Source organism: Octopus sinensis, linkage group LG10, assembly GCF_006345805.1.
Source record: "Octopus sinensis linkage group LG10, ASM634580v1, whole genome shotgun sequence".
Lineage (NCBI taxonomy): Eukaryota > Metazoa > Mollusca > Cephalopoda > Octopoda > Octopodidae > Octopus > Octopus sinensis.
Genome location: NC_043006.1, coordinates 34,258,786 through 34,283,419, shown reverse-complemented (window position 1 = coordinate 34,283,419; position 24,634 = coordinate 34,258,786). Strand labels below are relative to the sequence as shown.

The window sequence follows — 24,634 nt, the reverse complement described above, 5'->3', positions numbered from 1 at the left end:
CCCCAGGTGAAAAGGGATCTTGCACAAGTCTCAACATATAAGTTTTCCTGTTATTCAATCCCTCAAACTACCTATTTATTGAATGGCTAAGTATACCTTAGGCAGTTTCACTGTGACTCAGTGTGTGCCATGGCCAACCTTCATATTATAGGTGCAGTTCATCAAACGAATTGCCATACACAGTTTCTCTCGCCAGACTCAGGTTGACCTGGAACTTGTGATTGAAAAGCTGACTTTTTAACCATCCAGCCATGCCCTTCACCCTTATTTACATTTTTAGGCTACAACATCTCCAGACTGTTACAATTCACATGTCTGGAGTATGGATCTCAGCTAGGTATACTCTTAGTACTCCTAGTTGCTTAGCAGCCAACAACCTGTGTGTCTTGGAGTAAAGATTATTTGCCAACATAACATGACAGTCCTGGTTTAGGACGAATGTTGCTGTAATTTAGCCCTAGGAGACATTGTCTCCAGCTGGCTATACGACACGATCTGTGTCTTTATATTTTTGAACAAGAGAATCTAGCACCCCTACTCAGCTGAAGACAATATCTGTGTATTCGATTTCCAAGTTATTTCCCTTCGTCAGCACTGAATAATTGTTCGGCTAGAGGTGGCGCTGCCAAATTCCTGTTCGAAATATAGAGTTTTCAAAGTGACAACTAGTCACTGATTTATAAATTAGAAAATTACTATTTTTAAATCTCACAAGAGATATTCAGCGATGAGAGAGATTCTGTGCTGATGAAGGGAAATAACCTGGAAATCGTGATACAGATATTGTTTTGAGCTGAGTGGGGGTGCTGGATTCCCTTGTTCGAAAATATAAGGACACAGATCGTGTCATATAGCCAGCTGGAGACGATGTTTCCTGGGGCTAAATTACAGCAACATTTGTCCTAAACCAGGACTGCCGTGTTATGTTGGCTAACAATCTTTATTCAAAGTATTTTGTTTAATATCTCTCATTGTGAGATTTAAAAATAGTAATTTTTCTAACCTATATGTCTGTTGTTATAAGCCAGAACCAAACCACACGCCCACAATGTATGGGGCTCTGAATGTTTCTGATAATTTAATGTAGCTTGATTCTCAAAATATGTAGTTATGAATATACTTCTGAGAGTGTGAGTGAGAGAGAGAGAGAGGTGGTATTTTAGTGTTGACAATTGAAGATAAGCTTTCAGCAAACTTCATATCACAACTTATATCTGGTCTCCTGTCAATTATTATTATCTCATTCACTCAAGTTGCTGCTATCCTTCAGGAAATTATAAACATCAGAAACACAACAGAAATTCTTATCTGCCCTTGCCTGGTGCTGTGATGTAGCAGTAAGACTCTCATAAGTTTACCATCCAGTTTCAAGTCTTTGTTGTTGCTATTTCAGCTTATTTCTGATGCTTGATAACCTAAGTGGTATAAGTGATAGAAATGGTTTAGCATTTTGTTTTTGTTTTTTTTTTTATTCCTCCAAGTTCCGGTCCTGTCTTTTATCTTTAATTTCTTTCAGTCATTGTTCTGTGGCCATGCTGGGGCATCACCTTGAAGGGCTTAACAAAATATTTTTTTTTCTTTTGAAGTCTTTTTTTTTATTATATTAGTTTCTTTTGCTATTCCCCTGAGGTACAGGGACCAGCACCATTTGTCAAGTGAGGTAGGTGGCAGCGGTGGGGGTGTGTGTTGGGGGCACATATGATGAGCTTCCACACAGTTCACTCACAAGGCTTTGGTCATCTCGGGGCTATAGTAGAAGATACTTGCCCAAGGGGCCATGCAGTGGGACTGAACTCAGAACAATGTGATTACAAAGTGAGCTTCTTAACCACACAGCCAAGCCTGGGCCTATTTATTGAACCCCTGTCAACATAAATGTGTGGTCTTTTGCCAATATAATACTACAATTAGTAACAATTACATTATATAATTGATCGCAATTTCGTAATGATCCCGGCTGACCTAATTCTGTTTAAATTATTAACGGTAAAACAGTTAATTATTTATTAAAGAAGCAACTGAAGTCAACTTTATTTTTTTCTTGCCTTTCAAGAACAATGTGTTATTTACTGTGAGTTATTGTTCTGGGATTTATGTGGCTACACTCCTTCCACCCACATGTGTGTCCATGTGTGGTTGTAAGAAATCAAATACTTCTGAGTGAGTGCTTGTCTAGCAATAAGCTGCTGGTAAAATGACTTCACAATTCCAGTTCTGCTTCTTGATTAGACCTATTAGACTGTGGCCATGCTGGGGCATCACCTCAAAGAATTTTTTAGTCAAATGAATCAACCTCCATATTTATTCTGCCTTGATATTTATTTTATTGGTCTCTTTTGCCAAACCACTAAATTAGTGGGGACATAAATAAACCAACACTGGTTGTCAAACGGTGATGGGGAATACACACATATATAGAATGGGCTTTTTATCAGTTTCCATCTACCAAATCCACTCACAAGGCTTTTGGTTGGCCCAAGACTGTAGTAGAAGACACTTGGATTGAACCCAGAACCATGTGATTGGGAAGCAAACTTCTTACCACACAGCCATGCCTACATATATATAGTCACACATTTCTCTTTTCCCCCGCCCAAGAATGGACAAATGGACCTTATTATATGACTGGTACTTATGTTATTGAGTATTAAATGATGAATAGGTGACATCAACCCAAAGGGGGTTTTCAAACCCAGAATTTTATGCAAGAGCCTATTCTGTGGCAGTCAGCTATTCTTCAAACCCCATCATCATCATCATCATTTAACGTTCGTTTTATATGCTGGCATGGGTTGGACGGTTTGACTTAGGTCTGGAAAGCCAGCAGCTGCACCAGGTTCCAATCTGATCTGGCAATGTTTCTACAGCTGGATGCCCTTCCTAATGCTAACCACTCCGAGAGTGTAGTGGGTGCTTTTTCCATGCAACCACTCGTTTCTTCAATTATTTGTGATTATATGTTCATGTAAAAAAAAAATTTTTTTATCTGAAATGGATGTCTATTGTGTTTATGGTTGCAGACCAAAAAGAACGCCTTTAGTATGTCGAGAGATTTAGAAAAATTTGAGGAGCAACTTGCAGAAGCCAGAGATGGCAAAGGGAAATACACAGACAGAGATATAACCAAGGTGAGTGTAATTTTTATAATGTTTCAAGCAAAGATCTTATATAACCGTGATGTTCTGTATAAATGGATTACTGGACACATTATCATAAGTTTGTATGTTATTACTGATATTTCATTGTGACCCTGAGTATGGCACTTAAGGGAGCCATTATACAGTCACTTGACCTGCTAGAAATAATTAGACATATCCTTCAAATCTTACAATGCTATCTTAAAAAGAGAAGGACACGCATTTTTCTATATTTGGCTAAGTTAGAAGGAATTTGTTGAGGCAGATTTTTCTACAGCTGGATACATTTGCTGTTGCTCACCCTCACCTATTTCCTCATAGAAAACTGGAAGCGAACAACCTCACTTGTATGACAATGATACTCATTTATAATCAGCGCATCAAGACAAGGCTACACACAAACACACTCACACACACACAATGGGCTTCCATGCAGTTTCTATCTACTCACAAGACTTATGATCAACCCAGGATTAGTAGAAGACCCTTATCCAAGGTGCTGCACCAGGACTGAACCAGAGACCACACAGTTGAAAAGAAGGCTTCTTAACTATACAGCCACACCTGTGCCTCTCAAATATCAGAAAATACAGTGGGATGGTCATGGCTGAGATCCCTGTGATCGTAAGACTGTTTAACCCTTTAGCGCTCAGATTACTATCAAACGTAATGCTTATTTATTCACGTTGTTTTGAAATAATTCTGTATTATCTTGTAGCTTCAAGGTTTCAATGACATGATTGTTTATTTTTAGAGTGACATTGTAGGGTATGTGTAGGAGAAACCAGATCTGATTGGTTTAAATACCAAGGGGTTAAAACGAACTGGTCTGAGGTTAGACAGTAACAACTGGCTTAGGGTTTGAGTGGTAAACAGGAGGAAAAACTGTCTGACTGTAAACTCAATTGCACAATCAAATAAACCATTTCATCCATGCATGCATAGTTACAAGGAATGTGAAACTATTACAAATGTCAGTGTATAACATAGCAGAGAGAGACAGAGAGATTTCATGTTGTTTTGGTTGTTTGTTTGCTTGTGTGTTTTTTGATTATTTTTTTTTCCTACCCTAAATTTGAATATTTCCTGTGATTTGTTTGAATAAATATTTTCACAGCTGGATATCTTCCTGACTTCCTGCTGTGAAACTCTACAATAAATAGAATGGTGAATGGTTGTTTAGAAGATAGGAATAATGTAACTGGTGATATGTGTATGCTTAGCTGTTGTTTTGTGTATCTCTCTATCAAGATCATTGAACTTCTAAACTGAGGGGTCATGCTGGAGCATTTTAATTCCACATAACCTATTAGGTCTCTTTGTCAAACCTGCTGACAATACAGACAATTTGTGTGTGTGTTTTTGAATTGTTTCTGTCATTGAACCGTGGCCTTGCTGGAGCGCTCTCTTGAAGTCTATATAGGCCTACATTATCCTATGTTCTCTTGGATAATAACTGATATGACCATTTAGAGTGGTGTTTCTCAGCTTATAGTGCTAGCACCACTTCGAAGTATTAAAAGTTCTTTCAGAGAGCTCAAATCCAACTTCTTTGAATGCCTGTGTAAAAGATTTAGAGGCAGGTTGCTGGGCAGTTTGACTTGTTGTCAAAGAAAGTTCTGGACCAACAAAACATAAGAAACAATGATTTGTTGTTTAATCACAGGTTAGTCTTGATTATGCTGACCCAATGATCAATGTTTTCCAGCCATGACCAGCCTGCCTTGTCTTTTTCTTTATTTAAAACTTCATTACCCAGTATGCTCTTTTTTTTTAAAAGTTAGATGGCAATGTGTGATTTGAAGGAATTTAACAGCTATTTCTGGGCAGGTTGAGTGATGTTACAGGGTTTTCTATGTTAATTTTTATGAGTTTGATTTGATTATAACCATTTTTGCCGTGTAGTTTTGGTAGCCGTCTCTCATACACAAGCAAGATATTAACCTGGTGGTCGGGAACTCTCATGAATAATAACTTTTATATAGGATCAAGCCATTGCACACATGCCAACCATGAAACACAACCAGTAATTAGAATCAGAGTCAAGATCTAATGACAAGGTAGATTTAGTCAAAGGATGGACCCTATTCTGAGGCCTAACATTGTCCAGTATATCTTTCTTTTTTAAAACAGTAAGAAAGGATTTGAGAGAGAGTTCACTGCTATTTCTAGCAGAGTGAGTGAATATGCAGAGGTCTTTTGGTTAGTTTCAAGGTGAAGCTTAATATCCCCTGAATCAGAAATCAGTCAGTTACATTCCCCTCCAGTGTCCTGTTATTTATTATTGTCAGTAGCTTAGCTGTCCAAAAGAAAATGTTTCACTAAGAAAACCAGCAAATTGTCATGGATTTCAGTTCCTGGCCCTTGAGCATGTAATCTAAGATCTAATTCTCCCACTGCCTTCGTTCGTCTGTACAGCAGTTTTAATTATTTATTTCTTGATTTTCATTGTCAGTTGGAGAAGAAGTGTCGGCAACAGTATGATGTGGTACAGAAGTGTGACAAAGAATACAGTGAAGCTTGCCAAAAAGCAGAAGCAGCTCGACAAGAATGGGATCTCAGCATATTAAAGGTAACACTTACAATGCTGGTATTTTCTTGCTTCTATGGTCTTCCTTAGTTTCTTTTTTTTTTATAGTCTCCTGTATGGTGTGGAAGCAGTCTTCAAATTTCATGGCATGTCTTTATAAAAGACTGTCCTGTCCACTATGAAGAACCATGCCCAGATTAATGAATGCTTTGTTTTGTTGTTTTTTTTATGTTGGAGAGGCGCAATCTTCAAATCCCGTGGCAGTAGGAAGAGCCCTGTCCAGTCCTCTATGATCAACCCAACTGCCTGTTCATGAAACTGATGTGCATGCGTACCCTTAATGTAGCTTTCAGGGAGATTCAATGTGTCACAGAATGTGACAAAGCTGGCCCTTTGAATTACAGGTACAATTCATTTTTGCCAGCTGAGTGGATTGGAGCAAAGTGAAATAAAGTGTCTTGCTCAAGAACATGACGTGATGCCAGGAATCAAACTCATGGCCCTTACAATCATGAGCCTAATACCTTAACCATTAAGCCACACACCTTCGCTGCTACCAACACTAATAGAACCAATGTCACTGCTACCAATGTGCTAAGTCTTTAATGACTGACCACCAAAATAGCCATGTGGGAACACCAGTGTATCTTTGGCCACATTGGGTATATATCAAATTGATGGCTAGATGTGGTATATGTTGCAACACAATTGAGTGGGTGGGGGCTTTTGTGTGTGTGTAGGTTATTGTTTTATGCTTTTGTCAGAAGAGGAAATGGATGGTGAGCATCATCATCGTTTAACGTTCGTTTTCCATGCTGGCATAGGTTGAACGGTTCAACTGGGGTCTTGGGGGCCAGGAGCCTGCACCAGGCCCCAATCTGATCTGGCAGTGTTTCCACAGCTGGATGCCCTTCCTAACGCCAACTACTCCAAGAGTGTAGTGGGTGCTTTTTACATGCCTCTGGGACAAGGGCCAGAGGAGCTGGCGTCAATCACAATCAGATGGGGCTTTTTACATGCCACTGGCACGGAAGCCAGTCAAAGCGGCACTGGCATCAGCCACGTTCGGATGGTGCTTTTTACGTGCTACCACCATGGGGGTCACAACTACAATTTCCATTTGATTTGATTTTGATGTACTTGACTCAATAGGTCTCCTCAAGCATGGCATGTTGCCCTACAATCCAAGGTGCTTCTGAGTGGGCTGGTTATGCAACACTGGCATAGGCTACAGCTGTGAACCTACATTATTTGCCAGGTCTTCTGAGTCACAGCATATCTGCAGAGGTCTCTGTCTTTCGTCATTTCCTCTGTGAGGCCCAGCGTTTGAAGGTCATGCTTCACCACCTCATCCCATGTCTTCCTGGGTCTCCCTCTACCTCGGATTCCTTCAACTGTTTGGGAGTGGCACTTCCTCGTCCATCTACAGTACATGACCATACCAACATAAACATCTCTCTTGCACGCCACATCCAATGCTTCTTATGTCTAACATTTCTCTCAGGGCGCTTAGACTCTGTCGTGTGTGCACACTGACATTACACATCCAGTGGATTATGCTAGCTTCATTTCTTTCAAGCCTACAGTAATTTTTAAAAAGTCCAAATACTGTCTGAGAGGACCTTTTTTTTTTTTTTGATGTGCTAAATGACTATTATTTCATGATTTAAACATAACAAAAACCAAACTGATATTCTACAGCCACCCATATGAAAAAAAGAAAAACCAGAGAAAAGAAATAAAAACAGATATTATGAAGCCAACCAAATGGGGTGGGTCAATGGGGATAAAAACATATTAGGCTTTAAAAAAAAAAAAACAGCCACTGTGGCTACCCTAAGTTAGATTAAGTGCTTCAGAGGAACACTTTGAATTTATCGTCATCAACTGCTCCCTGAATGAATAAGTTATGTAATTTCTCATAAGAAAATATTGACTAACATGTGCTAATGTTTCCAAACAGGGTGCTGCTCAGATGCAAGTTATTGAAGAGGATCGCATCAACAAGATGCAGGAATTACTAAAGGTCTTTAACTCAAATATATCACAACAGGGTCCGCAGTTGTCTCAGGTAAGTTCCTTCTTATATCTCTATCAGAGAAAACAGTTGTTTTGTATCTGTGACCACATTCGTCTTTGATAAGTTCTCACTTGATATAATTATATTAAAGAGATGTCTAAATACCTCAAGTGAGGTCTACTTGAGATGATCATGGCAAGAATTTTAGTACCTTCCTGGATCAGGGTAACAATGTCAGTTACCTCTGCTTTATTCCAACCTTCTCTTGTCACATAACTGGATGCTCCAATGTAAGAACTACCTTGATGTGTTTTTTTATATAAATTACACCATAACATAATGTTACAACAAAGATACCTTGTGTCGGTTAAGAAGCTTGCTTTGCAGTTCAGTTCCCCTCTATGGCACCTTGGGCAAGTGACTTCTACTAAAGCCCCAGACTGACCAATGCCTTGTAGATGGAAACTATGTGGAAATGAGTTGTGTGTGTGTGTGTGTATGTGTATATGTATATATACGTATGTATATATATATACATATATGTGTGTATATGTATATATACGTATGTATATACATATATGTATGTATATGTATAAAAACAGATCTTCTTATCCCTTAGACAGTTATTCCAACTGCTAACTCTACTAACCTATTTATGTATGTATATGTGTGTGTGTGTATGTATGCTATATAAGGAACTTGTTAATGGAAAGGGACCCCAGTAGAAACCAAAGCTGCAATTTAGGGACTAAGTCAATTCCTCATTAAAGGCCTATGATATGCTGGAGGCTGACTGGGAGAGCAATGCCTGTCATCGCCACAGATGGAGGAAGCAGGTTAAGGAGGAGATAGACACTTTTGAGAGAGCACGTATTCTACATAAAGGACTTAAGCGTACCGCTCGAAAGCTCACTGCTGGTGTAGTGAATGGGGAAAGTCTGCTTTGCAATGTTTGCAGTCCTGTAAACTTGTCTAGAGCAGGGCTTATTAACCACCAACGGAGTCGCAAATATTCCTAAAGGTCAGCAATGGTCTTCCTTGGTCACGAGTGGCTGTGTAGTAAATAGATAGCTTACCAACCACATGGTTCCAGGTTCAGTCCCACTGCGTTGCACCTTGGGCAAGTGTTTTCTGCTATAGCCTTGTGAAGGGATTTGGTAGACAGAAACGGAAAGAAGCCAGTCATATATATAAATATATATATGTATTTTTTTTGTCTGTTTGCATCTCCTGTAATTTAGCAGTTTGGCAAAAAGAGAGTGGTAGAATAAGTATAATGCTTAAAAAAAAAAATAAGTACTTAGGTCTCTCCATTAAACTAAAAATTCTTCAAAGTGGTGCTGCAGCATGGCCACAGCCAAATGCCTGAAGCAAGTAAAAGCTAAGGCACAAATACTCACATTACACCCACATCTGGCATTGGCTGTAAGTAACGTTAAAAACAAACCTATTAATTAGGGGTACCAGACTATTGTATGACTGCCATATCTATATCATTGCTAGAATTACAAGAGACAACTGGTTCTCGATATTGGCAAGTTAAAAATCAGGGATGTTAGGTTACTGTGGAGGGAAATACATAGCTCTGTCCCCACCCCCCGACATTGCATATTTTCACTCCTCAAAGTAACCCGACACCTAATGTCTGGCTTCTGTTGTCTCCATTCTATGCTTACAAAAGATTGAAGAAGCACCCCTCTTTGACTAGACTTCCTTTGTTATTCTTTTTACAGGCCTGTTTCTTAAAGGCCTTGTTACACATTTGCAATACTCCCTTATTTACTAATGTTAATCTGTACACACACATCTGTGTGTGTAGACGTAAACATCAGTAATTAAGATAGTATTACAGATGTCTAACAAAGCCTTAGCTTGCTTCCCAGCCACATGGTTCCAGGTTCAGTCCCACTGCATGGCAACTTGGGCAAGTGTTTTCTACTATAGCCTCAGGCCAACCAAAGCCTGACGAGTGGATTTGGTAGATGGAAACCAAGAGAAGCCTGACATATGTGTGTACATGTACATATAGATGTGTATACCTATGTGTGCCGGGCTTTAAAAGACAAAATAAGCTCTGGGGTTGATTTGTTCCACTGAGACGATGCTGCAGTATGGCCACTGTCCAAGTAAAAGATACACACACAGCGATGCAAGAGTTTACATTCCATTTTAAAACCTAAATAACTTTATCAAGAGAAAGGTGAAGGAATTTTCCATTTAGAGATTTATTTGGGATCTTGGAAATTATTTTGAACTAATTAGGTACAGCTATGGCTGTGTGGTTTAAAAAGCTTGCCTTGCAACCATGTGGTTTGGGGTTCAATACCTTGTAAGTAAATTTGGTTTATGAAAACTGTGAGGAATCCTACATTGTGTGTGAGTTGTTTGTCCCTTACACTTATCACTTAATGGTTTATGAAAACTGTGAGGAATCCCATCATGTGTGTTGTTTGTCCCTCACTCTTATTACTTGATGGCTTATGAAAACTGTGAGGAAGCCCATCGTGTGTGTGCGTTGTTTGTCCCTTACCTCTATCACTTGACAACTGGTGTTTTGTCTACCTCTCTGTAATTTAGCAATTAGGCATAAACGACAAATAGAATATGTACCATCATCGTCTAACATCCATCTTCCATGCTGGTATGGGTGGGACAGTCTGACAGGAGCCAGCCAGGCAGAAGCCTGCACCAGACTTATGTGACTGTATTGGCAAGATTTTTACAGCTCAATGCTCTTCCTAATACCAACCACTCAGCAGAGCGGGCTTAATGCTTTTTACATGGTACAAACACAGGCGAGGTCGGCTGTGGCAAGGTTTTTACAGTTGGATGCCCTTCCAAACGCCATCCTTTTTGCAGTGTGGACTGGATGCTTTTCAAATGGCACCTGCACTGACAGGGTCACCAAGTAACTTGCAAGACAGAAAAATCTTTTGAGAGGGGAGGAGGCATTGGAGGAGGTGATTTTGTGTCAGATTAATGAAAGGTTATAGTGAAACAGAAACAGGTGTCTTGTTGTAGAGGAGGAAGAAGGTTACCTGACCAGAGAGAGAGACAGAGAGATCAACCATGCAGGCAGAAACAGGTGTGCTATCGCAAAGTACCAGATTTAAAATAATAAAAAGGCTGCGAGAAACTTCACCTTGCTTCGAAACAGGTGAGGATTAACAGCAGCAAGCGCATCCAACTGGTGAAAATCTGTCTCAGCATACCCTCTGCTCACCCCTGCATACACGAAAAAGTAGACATTAAAACAATGTGCTGTGCGAGAATATGACACCCCTCTTCCTGGCAAGAATGGACTGGACCACTACATATAAATAGTAGCGGCCTGAACAAGCGAGGTGTTAGTTCCACAGTTGATAGTTCAAAGTTCACAGTTTGAGTTAGCATGTTGGATTGTTGGTTCTTAAAAGATTGTGGTTACTGCCGTTTGTTTCAGTTCTGTTCTTACAACACTGTTGCAGTGTATTCGTCAATCCATCAGGACATAAGGCAATGATATTGGCTGAAACTATACCAAATTGCCAAATTTCTGAGTTCTTTGATCCTCTAGTAATAATAGAAATACAAGACATTTTATGATTTTTATACAGAATAAACAATTGTTGTATGTTTTATTTAATAAACTATTAAAGATCCCTGTAAACAAATAAAAAAAATGCTGTTTGATTAAATGGAAACATTTAACGGCATTATTCAGGGCTATGTAGCATTTGTTTGTGACGCATTTACATATTTCAACAGAAGTTTGGTCTTCTGGCATCAAAGCTGTGCTATGATTACAATATGGTTTTTGTTGTATAAATTTTCTACATAACCCTAACCCTAACCCTTGCTTACCAACCACATGGTTCTGGGTTAAGTCCCACTGCGTGGCACCTTGGGCAAGTATCTTCTACTATAGCCTCAGGCCGACTAAAGCCTTGTGAGTGGATTTGGTAGATGGAAACTGAAAGGAGCCCATTGTGTGTGTGTGTATATATATGTGTGTGTGTGTATATATATATGTGTGTGTGTGTTTGTCCCCCACCCCACCCCATGATCACTTGACAACTGATGTTGGTGTGTTTACATCCCCGTAACTGAGCGGTTTGGCATAAGAGACCAATAGGATAAGTACTAGGCTCACAAAGAATAAGTCCTGGGGTGGATTTGTTCAACTAAAGGCAGTGCTCCAGCATGGCCGCAGTCAAATGACCGAAACAAATAAAAGAATACCAGTTACTGGTCTACTTCTAGTTTTTCGTATTATTACATGTACAGGGAGAGGGATGCTCTTAGAGAAGCAGCAATCCTGGATTTAGGGTGGCCAGCTAGCAGAATCATTAATATGCCAGGCAAAATGCTTAGCAGTATTTCGTCTGCTGTTATGTTCTGAGTTCAAATTCCACTGAGGTCGATTTTTGCCTTTCTTCCTTTTGGGGTCAATTAAATAAGTAGCAGTTATGCACTGGGGTTGATGTAATCGACTTAATCCCTTTGTCTGTCCTTGTTTGTCCCCTCAAGCTTTAGCCCCCCACCGTGGGCAATAAAGAAATAAAAATATTGGATTTGTTGTTTCAATCCAAGTAAGCCTGGAATGAAGTATGATCAGTGACATTCTAAATATGATCATGCTGTCTTTTTTCAGGCATAATATATCTTAGACTATATAATCCAATTTTTATATATAATCCTTTTTTTAAGACAGTATAATGTGATTTCAGTCAGATGTGGCCTCTGTTTCTAGCAGATTAAGTCATGCTACCTCACTGACCAATCTGTACTGCTGCATCATTTAGTGCTGTTCATGTCTTTTATCTATTATATGTTTGTCATTGGACTGAGGCCATTCTGGGGCACCACCTTAAAGGTTTCAGTTAAATAAATCCTAGTGCTTATTTTAAAGTCTGGTCTATATTCCATTAGTCACCTTTGCTGAACTGCTCAGTTACTGGGACATAAAGAAACCAACATCGGTTGTTTATCAATAGCTGGGGTAGTGAATAAATGCAAAGGCACACTGCCGTTTCTATATGACAGGCTTCCACCTAGTTTCCATCTACCAAATCCACTCATGGCATTGGCCATCCAGGAGCTATTGAAGAAGACACTTTGTCTGAAAGGGCTGTGCAGTGGGACTGAACCTGAAACCATGTAATTACAAAGAGAGCATCTTAGCCACTCAACCATAACCTATTCCACCTTAACCCTTTTGTTACCAACCCAGCTGAAACCGGCTCTGGCTCTGTAGTACAAATGTCTTTGTTTTCATAAGTTTTGAATTAAAATCTTCCACCAAACCTTAGTCACAATTTATGTTCCTAACACTAGCTTAATGATAACTAAGTTATTTTACTAAATTCTTTGTTATATTTAAAGTAATTGAAAAAAAAACACAGAGCATCTCAAAATAAATACAGTAACGAAAGGGTTAATATTTTGTTTGCTGTGATTACAGGTGTTAACGAAAGGATAATCCAGTTAGTGAATCCAAATATTAGACTCTACATAGTTGTGTTGTGCTCTCCCTTCTTCAAAATTATTCTGTCCTTTTACACACACACACACACACATTTATATATTTATGTTAAATTTTCAGGCTTATGCGAATTTGGATAAAGTTGTTAGCCAAATCGACTTAAAAGAAGATTTGAAAAATGTGATGAAAGAGAGAGGGACAGGTCCACCTCAGCCCCATCAGATTTTGTTCGATTGTTACGTGAGTATTGATATGAGATGATTTCTTTGCTTTGTTTCTTTTGTTTTTTTGTTACTTTTCATCCTTTTTTTTTTTCATGTCCCATACCAATGCGGCTGTCTTTGATTCATTAGGAACATTTGCTTGTCTTTGATTTTGTTTCTAACCATCATATACTCAATGTGGTTTGCACAAAAGCATTTACTTACCTTATCTTGTTCTCTTGTTTTATGTTTTCTTTCAAGGCTGAAGATATGAACCTCGCCATGAACGTAAACCGACGTAAACAGGCCCTCAAAAGTTACTTGTTTTATATTGAATCTGCAGTCGAGCGTGAGAAAAAGGGGAAAGAAGGTAAATCTCCAAAATATTTTGCGTGTGTGAGACACATAATAATAATTATTTCTTTATTGCCCACAGGGGGCTAAACATAGAGGGGACAAACAATGACAGACAAAGGGATTGGAGTTGATTAGATCGACCCCAGTGCATAACTGATACTTATTTAATCAACCCCGAAAGGATGAAAGGCAAAGTCGACCTCGGCGGAATTTGAACTCAGAGCGTAACAGCAGACGATATACTGCTAAGCATTTTGCCCGGTGTGCTAATGTTTCTGCCAGCTCACCATAATAATAAGAGCACAAACCTCCACCGAAGCAACACGTCTTCTCAACGATTAGCCAGGGATGATTTTTAAAATAAGAATATCAGAAATAAACTCGACTTCTCTCATAAACAAGAATACTAAAAATGAACCCGACCGCTCTCAAAAGTTAAGTAAAAAAAAAAAAAAAGTAAAAATAATCCAGAATCTTTGTCCTGTGCCGGATTGATCCCAAAATCTAATCAGTTTGTGCCAGTCACAAGTTCAAACATCCCTGAAAGTTTAATCTGAATCCATCCAGCAGTTCTTGAGATATCTTGTCCATGGACAAACAAACACAACTGAAAACAATACCTCTGCCTTCGCTAAGGCTGAGGTAATAATCCTTTCTACTATAGGCATAGGGACTGAAATCTTGTGGGAGTGGGGCTAATCGATTACATCAACCCCAGTACTTGACTGGTACTTATTTTATCAACCCCGAAAAAAATGAAAGGCAAAGTTGACCATGGCAGAATTTGAACCCTGAAGGTAAAGATGAACAACATGCTGCTAAGCATTTTGTCCAGTGTACTAACAATTCTGCCATTTTACCACCCTATATTTTGAGTAGTTTTCTCAAAAAACTTTGTACCCTCATTCTCAACACTTAGGTAAGCTGTAACAATAGAGAAATAAAGGTATTGTTCATAAAAAATACAAGAGACTAGCCACAGTCTAGATTTGAACTAATGACCCAATGGTTTATTCACTGAAATCCACATCAAGGGATTTTAGTCTTTGGGATGCAGCCATTTCTTTCCCCTTCTACTTCAGTGATGCTTTTGTTGTGTCCTTTAGCTCAGCTTGTGCCTGCTTGATTTCTGTCTTTCAGTCTTTTGCAGTCCACAAAATATCGTCTTCATGATTTAGCACCCATTTCCCAAACTGGCAGAAGCTGAATGGTTTGATAGGAAACTGGCAAGTCAGAAGATTGCACCAAACTCTGCAGTCTGCTTTGGTATGGTTTCTACAGCTGGATGTCTTTCCTAATCATCATCATCATCGTTTAACATCCGTTTTCCATTCTGGCATGGGTTGGATGGTTTGACTGAGGTGTGGAGAGCCAGCGGCTGCACCAGGCTCCAATCTGATCTGGCAATGTTTCTACAGCTGGATGCTCTTCCTAATGCCAAACATTCCGAGAGTGTAATGAGTGCGTTTTATGTCCCACTGGCACAGGAGCCAGTCAGGCAGCCCTGGCATCAATCAAACTGAAGCAAGTAAAAGAGTCAGATTTCTGGTCTTGTGCTGAAGCTAGAAATCATTATTGGTTGTGAGACTCAGCTGGAGCAGACCTGTTATTGAGAACATTCTTTATTTTGGGCATAACTGAGATAGGGTGAGGTTCAAGAGAGATTTATCTGCTATTTCTAACAGGTTGACCTACTGCATAGAGGCTCCAACGAAGGAGTCTCTGTGCCCTAGAGTATGTGAGGTTTGTTATGAGTTGGCAGAATTAGTTGAGCAACAGATTAAATTGTCTGACATTGTTTAGTTTTGTCCTTTTAATATTGATTCAACTCATATCAGGATTGCTAAAATAAATACCAGTTATATGAGTGGACTCAAATCAATTTCCTACTAAAATATTGTCATTCAGCAAGACTTAGCCTTATATTTCACAACATAAACTGTTCTTTGTATTTGTTGCAGGGGTGGAGAAACTATTACAAGTGTATAAAGACCGACCAAACTTTGCAGATGCCGATGCACAAGACGAAGCAAAGAATCGTTTGATGCAGGTCTGGTGGCTTTGAATGCTTTCTTTCTTATCTTGAGCTTCTCAATTTTTATTTTTTTGGTAACTTTTTCGTTTTCACGAAAAGATTCACACTTAAATGTTGTATTACATCATCATCATCACCATTTAATATCCATTTTCGGTGCTGGCATGGGTTGGACAGTTTGTCAGTAGCTGGTAAGGCCAGGAGTTGCACCAGGTGCTATTGTCTGTTTTGGCATAGTTTCTACAGCTGGATGCCCTTCCTAATGTCAACCACTTTACAGAGTGTACTGGGCACTTTCTATGTGGCACCAGTACAGGTGTTTTCTATGTGGCACCAGCAAGGGCACTTTTTATGTGACACCAGCACTGATGCTGTTTACCTGGTACCTGCACAGGTGCTTCTTACATAGCACCTGCAGTGTTGCTCAGTAGCTTACATTTAGGGTAAGCATTTGTGTGCTGAGGGTGCTGCTGTACCCCATCTCTGAATGCAGGAGTTGGTGTTTCATCAGGTGGCTAAACAGCTCTTTAAGTGTTTCAATCCTTTCTGCCACAACATTAGAACTGCACAGAGCTGACACTCACATTAGTGAGTAACAAAACTCATGCACAATAACACAAGTTTTGTTGAGTCAGATTTTGTAACCCTGGGCCAGATGTTTGTTTGCTGCCAGATGAACCCTAGTAAAACATAACTGTAATCAAAGGCATTTTATTTATTTTTTATGGCATAGTATCTCTGACAATATTTATATATCCTCCTCTCCTCTTTTTTTTTCTATAGATGGTAAATTTTAGATAATCATGAATCACAGAGATTTCTTCAAAAATATGATATGCATACATGATATATATATATATATATGTCAGGGCGCGTGGCTTAGTGGTTAGGGCATTCGGCTCATGATCGTAAGGTTGTGAGTTCGATTCCCGGCGACGCGTTGTGTCCTTGAGCAAGACACTATTTCACGTTGCTCCAGTCCATTCAGCTGGCAAAAATGAGTTGTACTTGTATTTCAAAGGGTCAGCCTTGTCACTCTCTGTCTCACGCTGATTATCCCCGAGAACTACGTTAAGGGTACACGTGTCTGTGGAATGCTCAGCCATTTGCACGTTAATTTCACGAGCAAGCTGTTCCGTTGATCGTATCAGCTGGGACCCTCGTCGTCGTAACCGGCGGAGTCTTTTTTTTTATATATAGATATAATGATAAGCATCCAGTTATATGATATTACATCAAAAACGAAATGCTTATGAGTGCGATTAAAGTTCCATGGACCCTGCATGCTCTCTTGAAATGTTTGTTGTCATGTCTACATTGCCATTAAGCCTTTTTCAATAGATTAAAAGTTTATGGAGCTCTATACACTGTTAACCAATATTTGCCGCAACTCTCTCTCTCTCTCTCTGATCTAACAAACTTGGTGTAGTATAAGTGTACATATTTGAGTATTATATGTCTAAGTAACCAGGTGTTTTCTCTGTGTTACAGGTAACATTTACATTGAACTTCCTTGAAGCCAGCCACTTGAAGATAAACACTGCATTATCTGTGATGAATGGTCAGAGCAAACCAAATCATCGGTTTGTTCAATATATAGAGACCTTAAAGGACAAACAGGTATGGCTAATTAACCCTTTTGTTACTGTATTATTTTCATATGCTCTGTGTTTCTTTTAATTAATTTTAAATGTAACAAAGAATTTAGTAAAATAACTTAGTTATCATTCAGCTAGTGTTAGGAACATAAATTGGTGAAAGATTTGAGTTCAGAATTTATGAAAACAAGACATTTGTGCTACGGAACCAGAGGCGGTTTCAGCCAGTTTGGTATCAAAAGCGTTAATCAAATATATATACCTACATTTCTTATTGGATCGATATTTTTTTTTTTTTTTTTTTTTTTTGCAGTCATTAGACTGTGGCCGTGCTGGGGCATCACCTTGAATTTTTGAATGAATTAACCCCATTACTTTTTTTAAGCCTGGTACTTGGTCTCTTGCCGAACAACCAACGCACCAACGCCAGTTGCCAAGCAGTGGTGAGGGTAACAAACATACGCACACATCATCATCATCATCATTGTTTAATGTCTACCTTCCATGCTAGCATGGGTGGGATGGTTTCACAAAAGCCTGCATCAGACTGGAGTCTGGTACAGCCTTCCAACTTGCCAGCCCTGGTCAAACCATCTAAACCCATTCCAGCATGGACAGCAGATGTTAAATGATGATGATGTTGATGATGACTCAATGGGCTTCTTTTAGTTTCTGTCTACCAAATCTACTTACAATGCTTTGGTCGGCCTGGGTCTATAGCAGAAGGTACCACACAGTCATGTCAGTGCCTATGATGATGATCATCATCGTTTAACGTCCGCCTTCCATGCTAGCATGGGTGAGACAGTTTCACAAGAGCCGGCCAGACTGAAGCCTGCACCAAGCTTCTGTGACTGTTTTGGCAGGATTTTTACAGCTGGATTCTCTTCCTAACACCAACCACTCAGCAGAGTGGGCTTACAGCTTTTTACGTGCCACAAGCACAGATGTGGTCAGTAGTGCTTCTAGATTTTATTTCCCCTCATACATTTCTCTAATGTCTACATACACTCGTCCTCTCAGAAGTGTGTGTAAATACTTATTCTGCCTGAGTTTATGTTTATTACATAAACCTTTGGCACATATTATCAGCGTCTTGATTCACATGTGGACAATGTCTGTCACTGTGGAAATATATGGAATTGGTCTGTTAAACAAGACTATTCACGGTGTCCAGCCCTGGCTGTCATTTTTCATTCTGGTTGACTTTGCTTTTTTTTTTATCCTTCACCAGTCAATAAATACCTGGCAAAAATAGAATGGGCTTATTTCTGAGTGTAAATGTTTTGAAGCTGGTCAATCAGCAGGATCAGAAGCCAGGGGCTAAAACCCTGTAAGAGAATGAAACAGGACTGTCTTGGTGGATGGTTGTACATGATGACGTTAACATAGTAATATTATTATTATTAGTAGTCATAGACGGCAGGTGAAATGCTTAGCGATATTTCATCTGTCTTCATGTTCTGAGTTCAAATTCTGTCAAGGTCATCTTTGCCTTTCATCTTTTCAGGGTCAATAAATTAAGTACCAGTTACACACTGGGGTCAATGTAATAGTAAGGTGTTAGAATCGTAAGCAGACCAGGCATTTTGTCCATCTTAACAATGAGTTCAAATACTGTCAAAGTTGACTTTGCCTTTCATCCTTTTGGGGTTGATAAATTAAGTTCCAGTGAAACACTAGGGTCAATGTAATCAACTAGTTCCCTCTTGCAAAATTTCAGGTCTTGTGCCTTTCGTATAAAGGACTATTATTATTAGTTTGTCCTTTATTGTCAAAAATGACAAAAGACATCACATGGGAGGACACAATGGTAGTTTGTGAAGTGAGATTTATGAGGGACGTTGGTTTGAAGCTGAGAGCTGGACTAGTTTCTTTAGATTTACATGAAGTGGCTATTTGTGGGTTGGGAGAGTGAATATATAATGTTCTGCCTCTTATTTCGGTGGGTTTTGTATTTGGTTTGCAAGATTCTTGATGTGAATTTCATCATCATTTAACATCTGTCTTCTATGCTGGTATGAATTTGTGTTTTGAAACGTTTTGTTGTATCTCTAACTGATCGATTAATTGACTCAATGATTAATCAAACAATCAATTAATTAAAAGGAAGTGAAATAGAACCAGTGCGTTGATTATTGGCATAATGACCTTCCCATGATACGCCAAAATAAGTTTATGTTTTCTTATATTGTAGTTTTCTTATTCAAACATCACTTACTTATATTTTTTTCAGCATCAGAAAACAAGTATATTAGTAACATACACATGTGTCATTTGACGTCTGCTTTTCATGCTAGCATGGGTTGGATGGTTTGACTGAGGGCTGGCAAGTCAGGAGGCTGCACCAGGCTCCAATCTGATCTAGCAGTGTTTCTACAGCTGAATACCCTTCTTAATGCCAACCACTCCACAAGTATAGTGGATGCTTCTTACGTGCCACCGGCACGAGGGCCTGTCCAGGGCACTGGCATCGACCATGCTCGAATGGAGCTTTTTACATGCCATAGGCACAGGTGCCAGTCAGGCGGCACTGGTATCAGCCACGCTATATAATCATTTAATATCCATTTTCCATAATGACATTGGAATTTGATGCAGCCCTGCAACTCACTGGATCCTGTCAAACCATCCAACCCATGCCAGCAAGGAAATAGGACATTAAATGGTGATATATATATATATATATATATTAGAGAGAGAGAGATGAAATTTTCTTAATGCAAATTGTTTCTTTATTTTTAGGGCATTCCAACATCAACACTTCGACTTCCTCTCAACATAGCATTAGAAGGTGGCACCTCATATATAGCCACTTCTAACAGCACTGGCAGTGTTGAACATTCTCCTCCTGTTTCACCATATGATGATTTCGACCAAGAAGGTTCTCATTCAAGCTTTTTCTCCTTGTTTTTCTTTCTTGTGAACTTGCACAACTCTATCACCCCAGAAACACACAGACCAGGTCTAACATTCTGTCTGCCCTCATCTCCACTTCCACCACCATCTGGTCCTTAGAGAAAATAACACAGTTCATTCTGCTGCCAATATTTATTCCAAACCTCCTGGTTTTAAACATCATTCATGTTTTTCCTTCTACATTAGTGGTTGTCATCTAGGTTCCGTATATCTTTTGGGGCCCATGTAAGATTTTGTTAAAATTCATGTGCAATGAATTGGTTTTACCCCTACAAATACACAAAATATTTTAACAATTTTTATACAGTCCCTAATGAGATTTAATTATAAAAATCTATTCGGATTTTTTAAAGCACCTAATGGCTATGGGAGTCCATCCATGTAGAATAGGAATCAAATGGGTAAAAATGGTTAAGAAACAATAAACTATATCAAGTGAGGGACTAGCTACAAAGGGCACTTCTGCTACACTCCCATTAATTTATAAAGCACACACACTCATCATCATTGTCGTTTAATGTCCACTTTCCATGTTGATATGGGTTGGATGGTTTGACTGAGGGCTGGCAAGCCAGAAGGCTGCACCAGGCTCCAATCTGAGCAGGCAAAGTTTCCACAGCTAAATGCCTTTCCTAATGCCAACCACTCCAAGAGTGTAGTGGGTGCTTTTTACATGCCACCGGTATGCAGGCCAGTCAGGCAGTACTGGCAACGACCATGCTTGAATGGTGCTTTTTATACACCACCAGCACAGGAGCCAGTCAGACAGGACTGGCATTAACCACGCTCAAATGGTGTTTTTTACATGTCACTGGCATGGGAGCCAGTCAGGTGGCACAGGCAATGGCCACGCTTGAATGGTGCTTTTTACGTACCACCAGCATGGGTACCCATAAATGAAATTCTATTCTTTATAGAAACTGTAATACTAAATGAATAAATGCATCTTCAACTTAGTCATTGCTATATATGTGTGCTGTTTATCCTGTCAAAGACCACTTGTATCATTCAGGAATAAAATGGTCGGTAGAGTAATAGGGCAGATGGCACTCTCTTTCATGATCTACTTGTTTTATTTCTGGGTTCAGTCCCACTGCATGGCACCTTTTGGCAAGTATCTTCTCATATAGCCCTGCACTGGCTAAAGTTTTGTGTGTGGATTTGGCAGACAAAAACCGAAAGAAGCCTGTCATGTTCATGTATGTATGTTTACAATGTTAGTGTGTCTTTGTGTTGACTGAAACAAAAAATCACACACACACACAGTAAAGTGGTTGGCTTTAGGAAGAGCATCCATCCATAAAAGCCAAGCCAGATTAGACTGCAATTTAGTACAGGCCCTCCAGCTTGCCAACATGGAAAACAGACATTAAACAGGGATTATGGTGGTACACACACTCATTATATCTACTCCCTCTCTCTCTTTCATATATATAAATGTACAGATATTTGACTATGTTTCTTTACCTTTTTACAGAATTTTCTGATGACGAGTTTGACAATAATTATGAGTATCCAGGTAGTGTTGGCAGTACTGGCCAATGCCGAGTAATGTATGATTACTCAGCGAACGCTGATGATGAGCTTGACATCAAACTAGGTAAGACACTTTTTACCGTTCTATATTTAAGAGATGAGCAATTATGTACATTATTTACATTTGACGGATATTTGTCCTCATCTTGTTTGTTGTTAACACAATGTTTCAGCTGATAAACCCTCTCTCGCTGTCATCAGGTGTCTTGGAAAAATTTTGAACCTGGGTTCTCATTCCTAAGGTATTCAATGTTATCGTTGTTATTATTAAAATTATTCAGGTCACTGCCTGGAATTGTACTCGGAATCTTGGGGTTAGAAGTCCATGGGCATATGGCATAGTGGTTAAGAGTGTGGGCTACTAACCCCAAGATTCAGAGTTCAGTTCCAGGCAGTGACCTTAATAATGATAATAATGACAACATAAAAAAATACCTTAGGAAATACCAAGTTCGAAATTTCTCCAAGACACCTGATGAAGGCTGGAGGGTATATCAGCCGAAACGTGTTAACAACAAAGGAATGAGAACCCAGGTTCGAAATTTCCTGAAGACACCTGATGAAGGCTGGAGGGTATATCAGCCAAAATGTGTTAACAACTAATAAGATGAGGACAAATATCTGTCAAATGTAAATAAGACACCTTTTAGTTTTAAAAATAAAAAAAAAATCTTTTCTCTGTTCTGTTGACTAACATTTCAGTTCCTTCTACTATTATTATTATTATAGTTAAGTTGCTACCACATAGTAAAGAGTATTAATAACTTCAATACACTACTGTTTCTCGTTAATCCGTCCTGATACAAAAGCTGTAGTTTATGCTATCATTGACTGCTTCTATTTGCTAATCTCTTCTAGTTTTGTTGTGGCTTAATCCTAAGATAGCTTTAACAAATTGTGATCAAAGGTATTCCAGCCGATGGGGATTCTGCCTTTATGTGTATATGAATGGGTTTTGAAGCCTGTCCTTTTCCTTAATAGCCTATCAACTTGGGGGGAATCTTTAATTCTTGAGATTACACTCCTCTGGCCACTTTGTCCAACCCATGCCAGCACGGAAAGCCGACGTTAAATGATGATGATAATTGAGTTATTTTTCTTAGCTCATTTCTGAATCATATATATGCATGTGGTCTTGGTCTGGTTACTGCTGTATCTAGCAGTATTACTATGTATGCTATGCAGACCGATTGTAGGAAAACCTCTGATAAACACAAACTGCAGTCCATCCCATTTGTTCCCTATTATGCTAGATTACCAACTGAAGCAACATAAAATGAAGAGTTTTGCTCAAGAGCACAATGCATCGCCCATCTTACAATCCTGAGTTCAACACCCTAACCACTAAGCCATGCACTTCCACTAGGTAGATACAGAGAATGAAATGTGTAGAGAGAAGTAGAATAGGTTGTTGTTTAAACCCTGAACAAACTGATATGCAATCAAAAGTGTTCTAGCCATGACCATACTATTTATATATATGTGTATTTTTCAGCCTTCTTGAGGGTGGGATTAAAAGGAGATTTGGCTGTTATTTCTTGGCAGATCAAGCTTCCACATAGAACAGGTGTGGGGAACCACTCTCCAGCATACAACTTCAAAAATCCCCCATTGACAAGGTCCCTTAGAATTCACAGAAATAGGCCAAAACAAAAAATTTATTATAAACTACATAGTTATGAATTTGAAAAATTAAATTTTTCTCTCCCCCCCCCCACCCCCCGAAGGTGCACCCTTGCAATTCTGCTTTATTGCTAAAGAAGTTCTCTCCAACTGATTAATCTACCGTTGGTGCTCTTATCTAACATACTGAATTATCTCCCTTCCTCAGTTCGTTATAGGCTACATGCAGTCTATACGAAAGTGGGTAGAATGAATATATTCCATAACAGTCTCAGACTGTGGTTCCTGATTTGAAGTGCTGCACTCTCAGAAGATGCAAGATGGCATTTCAGTGGGTACAACAAAGAGGAATGGTGAATATTTTATTGACATTGTTTTTCGAAATAAAATTAAGCCATTCTTGAAAATAGTTAATAACACACACCAAGAACTGAGTCTTTGTCACATTTCCAGTGAACATATTCGTATCATCATCATCATCGTTTAACGTCCGTTTCCCATGCTGACATGGGTTGGACAGTTTGACTGAGCACTGGCGAACCAGATGGCTGCCCCAGGCTCCAATCTGATCTGGCAATGTTTCTACGGCTGGATGCTCTTCCTAACACCAACCACTCCGAGAGTGTAGTGGGTGCGTTTTACATACCACCAGCACAGGAGCCAGTCAGATTGTGCATATGAATTTGGGTTTAGCTCTGTTTAGTTTAGCCCCTACTAAGAAAAATTAGGAATCATCTGAATATACTGGCAGACTTGCAGAACATAACCAAAGAGTTCAATGTTATAAATTCATTTAAAAAACATTGTTGAATTCTGTATGTCACTTGGCAAACTGTACCTGTTAACACCAGTCTGTTATAAATTATACTGTGCTCTCATTGCTTAACAAGGATTTTGTCACTTTAATAACGTGAGCTGGTCTGCCTATCTTAAGTCAGCCTCCATCAAGGAAAAGAAGAAATAAAGGTTGAGATGTTTATGCCTTGGTCAATGGAGGTCAATCGACATTGCTGTCATAAAAATGACATGAAATAGTGTCAATTGAAATTGTGATTTGAGCCAAGGTAGCATCAATGTAGTTTGCTCAACCTGCTAGAAATAACAGCCAAATTTCCTTTAACTCACTGCATAAAATATAGTTTCGAGAAATTGGGCAGGATAGTCACTGCCTTTAATCAGATGTTTGTTCATTTAGAACTGACCTGAAGTTTA

General features: G+C 39.2%; 1 protein-coding gene across 11 annotated transcripts in view; it reads left to right on the top strand.

Moving 5' to 3' along the window:
• Window positions 1-24,634, top strand: part of LOC115216322 (nostrin) — a 389,446-nt gene that overhangs the window by 362,241 nt on the left and 2,571 nt on the right. For all 11 annotated transcript variants that reach the window (XM_029785540.2, XM_036506495.1, XM_029785539.2 and 8 more), the window contains exons 7-15: window positions 3,021-3,128; window positions 5,593-5,709; window positions 7,631-7,738; window positions 13,272-13,391; window positions 13,616-13,724; window positions 15,673-15,761; window positions 17,238-17,366; window positions 20,090-20,228; window positions 21,741-21,863. In XM_029785540.2, coding sequence (XP_029641400.1) covers window positions 3,021-3,128; window positions 5,593-5,709; window positions 7,631-7,738; window positions 13,272-13,391; window positions 13,616-13,724; window positions 15,673-15,761; window positions 17,238-17,366; window positions 20,090-20,228; window positions 21,741-21,863 — 1,042 coding nt within the window. The remainder of the gene's footprint in view (window positions 1-3,020; window positions 3,129-5,592; window positions 5,710-7,630; window positions 7,739-13,271; window positions 13,392-13,615; window positions 13,725-15,672; window positions 15,762-17,237; window positions 17,367-20,089; window positions 20,229-21,740; window positions 21,864-24,634) is intronic.